This window comes from Vicia villosa, linkage group LG2, assembly GCF_029867415.1.
Source record: "Vicia villosa cultivar HV-30 ecotype Madison, WI linkage group LG2, Vvil1.0, whole genome shotgun sequence".
NCBI classification, from domain to species: Eukaryota; Viridiplantae; Streptophyta; class Magnoliopsida; order Fabales; family Fabaceae; genus Vicia; species Vicia villosa.
The window spans coordinates 19434351-19439525 of record NC_081181.1 but is presented as its reverse complement, the minus strand read 5'-3'; the positions used below and the strand labels follow the sequence as shown (position 1 = coordinate 19439525).

The window sequence follows — 5175 nt, the reverse complement described above, 5'->3', positions numbered from 1 at the left end:
TAATAATTGGAAGAACCATTCTTCTTATCTCCACGCTCTAGTCAAAGGAGTTGGGAGGGAACCAATTTCTCATCAATAATTTGACCCACGAAATAGACCTATAAACAATCCAACACCTAAAGTTGACCCAGAAAATAGTTTCTCTCTATCCATACCCAATTTGATCAATGCACGTTATTGTATTTTATGCAAGTGCACTTTTTTTTATTTGAATAATTTACAAATCATGTATTCTCTTAAAATAATTTAATAAAAATTATCTAGAAGGATACAAATTAAAAATTAAAATTTGTATTGAAAATTACAATTTTGAAGATTTTTTTAAAAATATATATAAAACTTCCAAAATAAAACACCTATAATTTCTTTTGTTAATTAATCTAGAGTGGTGTTTTATAAGGTATCGTGGGTAGCGTTAGAATCGTGGTTGGTGAATAGTTACGATGGCGAACGGTGGTGGAAAGGTGTCCTTCAAAGTCACCCTAACCTCCGATCCAAAGCTACCTTTCAAAGTGTATGTCATCATCACATCATCACTCTCTCGTTTTTCGTTTTGCATCGTTCTCAATCATTCTAATTTTCCTTTTTTTTCCTTCATGATTTCAGGTTCAGCGTTCCTGAGGCTGCGCCTTTTACCGCCGTTCTCAAATTTGCGGCCGAGGAATTCAAGGTTCCTCCACAAACCAGCGCTATCATCACCAATGGTAATTGCTTTTACCATCAAGTTTTTCGAATTTTGAATTTTTTAGGTTTTTTTATTTGATTATTGAACCGATTAGGGATTTTAGTAAAAATTGGGGGATACATAGTTATGGTAATGTTTCATTTATGCAATCTTTTGGTGGATCTAACTGGAGGTGAAAGTTGGGATCTTTTAACAGTGTTTTGATCTTTAAATTAGTTATGAGATGACTGTGATCTGCTTCTGCATGATTGATGATTGTTCTTGTTATGGCTGCTATAAGCGCTATTGCGGAGATAGAGAATTTGGGTAGCCTTAATGCATTTTTGAGGTTATTCATGTATCGTATTTTATCTAGTTTTGATGTTTTTTTTTATAATATATCTGTTTCTTCCCTAGCTAATACATTCCATGTTTTGAGAACATTCAAGAGCTAACACCGATGCATGCTTTTTGAAAATGTTATCGGCATGTTTTGAGAGTCAAGAGATAGAGAGGAAATAAATGGGAGGCTTCTAGAGTCCTGGAGATAAGCTTTAGAAGCATATGGCTTCCATTTGAGAAGAAAAAGCATATGGAATATAAGTTTAGAAATAGCCAAAGCACCGTAGTTTAGAGGTGAAATTAGAGACTGTATCTTACCATAAATTACACAATTTTAACTTCCATGAGATAGTATGCTAAATGATTGCTAGTTAGCTTATAATAACAACCAAGCTTTATCCCATCCGACTGGGTTGGCTAGATTGATCAAACGACTAGGCAAGTCATATTCACTCATTGATCATGTATATAGTCAAACTATTGATCTGTCTCTTTGAATAGTTTCATCTATAGTTTTTTCTTGTCTTTCCTCTGCATCTAGTGATTGGGCTACCATCTATATGATTTACTATACTTACCAAGGAATTTACCAGTCTCCTCTTTCTGTGCCCAAACCACTTAAGTTGAGATTCAACCATCTTTTATACAATAGGTGTTATCCCAAGTCTCTATTTCTATCATTCTTAATCCTATCCTGTCTAGTATTTGCTCTAATCTGGTACAACATTCTCATATTTGTTACACTAAATTTATTCCCATGATGTCTTTTTAATGCCTAAGACTCCACTCCATGCAATATTGTTGATCTTATAGTTGTGCGATAAACTTTTGCTCCTTAGCTTGAGTAGCACCTTGTTATCACATAAATACTTAAGGCCCTACTCTATTTTAATTCAACTATCCTGTTGAATATAATAGTTCATATCTCCCTGTTGGTGCTGTGCCTTGTGGCATGTCTCGTCTTTTGAATTGAGTAAACTCCCCTATATAAAACAGGGTTCCGTGCCGTTAATCAATCAAATAATAGCTTTGTTCGTTCTGTTTGTACGACATTGTACACAACGCAAGAATGCAAGAAAATTTGCTCTATTCTTTCATATTTCTGTTATATTATTATTAAACGCTGGCTTGCTATAACTCTTGTTACTTGCTATGCTGCAGATGGTGTTGGGATAAATCCTCAGCAAAGTGCAGGTATATCCTTGGTTTTTTTTCGGTGTCTATCTTTTATTTCTTTTTGTTGTATGTCACTTGACGAATTTGCATATCTTTTCTGTTTTGGTGCATTGCTGCATGCCTTTATTGAAGTATATTAAAAATTCATCATATTTCTTGATCAAAGATGTTCTGTTACAAATTCTCTCCTTAAAATCATATAAAGATAATTATTTAATCAACCAAAAACAGGCAGAATGTTGCATTCACAGCTTTTCCTTTTTCTCTGTAATTTGATTATACATCTGGGATGAACATAATCTGATATTCTGTTCCAAAATTCTGACATTGGTTTTGGTACTATCCCTAAAATGGTTATGTTCTTAAATGCAATTCATGGATTACATTAGATGGAACATAAGTGATTGTTGTTTTCTTTGATCTGACATGTATATTGTGACACTTATTTCAGGAAATGTCTTCCTTAAGCATGGTTCAGAACTACGGCTGATCCCGCGTGATAGAGTTGGTGCGTGCATCTGAGATGTTACAGGATGTCTGAGTTGAACACTTTCTTTATCTGTCTTGTTGGCTGTTGTAGTTCAATAAACACTAGTGCTTTTATTTATATCATGTAATTGATATTAATAGTGCCCTTTTGACAAAGTTTAGTCCAATAATGAATAAGCCTCCACCTCCTCCCATAGTGACTATGTTTGTAGTGCAGGATTGTGCAAAAATTATTCAGCAAGTGAGTTTGTAATGGAAATAGGGGGATTGTATATCTTCTTGCTATCGACAAAGATTGTCGTCTGATCTCCAACCTTGTAATTTTCAATTTTTTTGAGGTGTGTGATTCTCGTAAATCTAGAAGCAATTTCTAATAACTAGGAAAATCCAAATCTCCATTGCTAAACGTTTTAAACATCATATATTGTTGGTATAATTTGGGTATTCTGTGTGCAACATAGACTAATCTCTTATTTTCATGAGATTTAACACCGTTTCACGCATTGGTCTAGGTTTGAATTTAGTATCTCTCTTTAAGAGGAAAGAGACATTCACCATCTCAATTCTTGATGAAAGTTTGGAAATAATGATTTGAGAAACAAAATTTGTCGTAATGTTTTCCAACCTATGACTACTTTTCTGTACATTAATCAAAGGGGGAAAAGGTCTCTTCAATTCTCTTTTTTGCCCAATGTTTGGTATTTTCAGTTTTCTGCACGTTGTATAAAAGCTACTCATTGTAGCTTCTGAAGCTTGTGTTTGGTAGCAAAGTGAAACACCTCTGCCGTGCGTTCAATGTCATTTTCACCGTAAGTTTGAAAAACTACTCAATGCGGTCTTAGATGTGATTTTTCACCGCCATAACCGAATTTTCCAAACATAGGCGAAAAGTCATGTTGGAGAAGGTATAAACGTGCGATAGCCGTGATACACGCACTTTATTTCAGCTTGCTCACTCATCTTCCAGAGGGACTTTATGCCACCAGATCTGATTTGGTTATATACTAACCAGATCTGATTTGGTTATATATACTCATCAAATTGAATTTGTAACTTAGAACATGCACATTTTAATTCTAATCGGATGGTTGTTATGGACTGCTCTCATATTTCATACTACTCTCAACTTTTAGATTGAAATAAATAATTGAGATTAAAAATTTATATTTATCCAAAGATGTTCTTAATCCCTCTCCTTCCTCCTTTCTACCTCAATTTCGTTTCTGGCCTTAAACTAGAACAAATATTGTGTGGTTAATACATATGTGTTTTGCACATGTTATCTGCTTAAACACGGAAGGAAATAATTTCCTATGGAGGAGTGACAAGGATGAAATACACGTAGTAACTTTTAAATCTGAAATTTGTAATTATATAATCTAAACATCTTTGTTTATTTATATTTTTTTAAATTTTATTATACATCTATTTAAAAGTATTTATAGAGTATTAAATAATTTCAAAAGTTTATAAAAGTTTATAAAAATTTGAATAGGTGATATTCATGCTGGATGAGGTAGCTTAACTTGTCATTATGTAATTTAAACTGTTATGAAATTAACCAAAATAATATAGAGATGAAGGAGAGATGAATGAGAAAAAGAGAAGAGATGGGACGTGTATCCAAGAAAAGGATATTCCATCGATTATTTTGGGCTTTTCAACCTTGCATATGAGGATTTGTATATTGCAATAGACGGGATTTGGCTGTACGATAAATACAAAGGAACTCTATTGATGGTTGTTGTACAAGATGAAAACAGTAATATTTTTTTAATTGCATTCTCTCTTGTGAAAGGTGAAACTGTTGGGGGTTGAAATTTCTTTCTCAAGAATCTCTGAACATACGTTGCTCCCCAATCTGATCTCTGTTTGATTTTCGATAGGCATGCTTCCATTAAGAGTGTATACAACAATCCATCTAACGGTTAGCACGACCCACTTTCAATGCATGTCTACTATATTCGACATATTGCATATAATTTCATGCGAGAGATCAAGGATAAGTTTCTTCGCAAGACTCTTGTCAACGCGGGATATGCATTAACTCAACCAACATTCCAACATTATCGTCGTAAAATCGTATTGTCAAATCCGGATGCAGGCAGGTGGATTGATAGTCTTGCCAAAGAGAAATGGACTAAGGCTTATGATTACGGGCAACGATGGAGCCACGTGATAATAAATCCTATGGAATCGATGAACGGTATTTTTAAGGTCATCCAACACCTTCCAATTACTACCTTGGTGAGATCAACCTACTTTAGGATGGCTTCGCTATTCACAACAGAGGTGAATGATGGAGTGTAGTTACAGAATCAGGGCAATTGTTCAGTGAAAGTTGCATGAAATTTATGAAAGAACAAACTGCCAGAGCCAACAACCATCATTTTACAGCTTTCGACCGATTCAACCGCACATCCAGTGTCAAAGAAACGACTGACCACGATGAGGGGTTGTCGAGACAAGAGTATCGAGTTCTACTATAAGAAGGTTGGTGCGAC

General features: G+C 34.5%; 1 protein-coding gene across 1 annotated transcript; it reads left to right on the top strand.

The window, feature by feature from the left end:
• Window positions 1-356: 356 nt before the first annotated feature.
• LOC131649484 (ubiquitin-fold modifier 1) lies at window positions 357-2945 on the top strand. The gene is made up of 4 exons (XM_058919245.1): window positions 357-514; window positions 607-704; window positions 2168-2200; window positions 2634-2945. The coding sequence occupies exons 1-4, from the start codon at window positions 444-446 to the stop codon at window positions 2702-2704; spliced, it is 273 nt and encodes a 90-aa protein (XP_058775228.1). The 5' UTR covers window positions 357-443; the 3' UTR covers window positions 2705-2945.
• Window positions 2946-5175: the final 2230 nt, after the last annotated feature.

Coding starts and splice junctions, on each gene's coding strand:
- LOC131649484 (XM_058919245.1), top strand. CDS start 444: ATGGCGAACGGTGGTGGAAAGGTGTCCTTCAAAGTCACCCTAACCTCC. Junction 515..606: donor CCAAAGCTACCTTTCAAAGT/GTATGTCATCAT, acceptor TCATGATTTCAG/GTTCAGCGTTCCTGAGGCTG. Junction 2,201..2,633: donor AAATCCTCAGCAAAGTGCAG/GTATATCCTTGG, acceptor CACTTATTTCAG/GAAATGTCTTCCTTAAGCAT.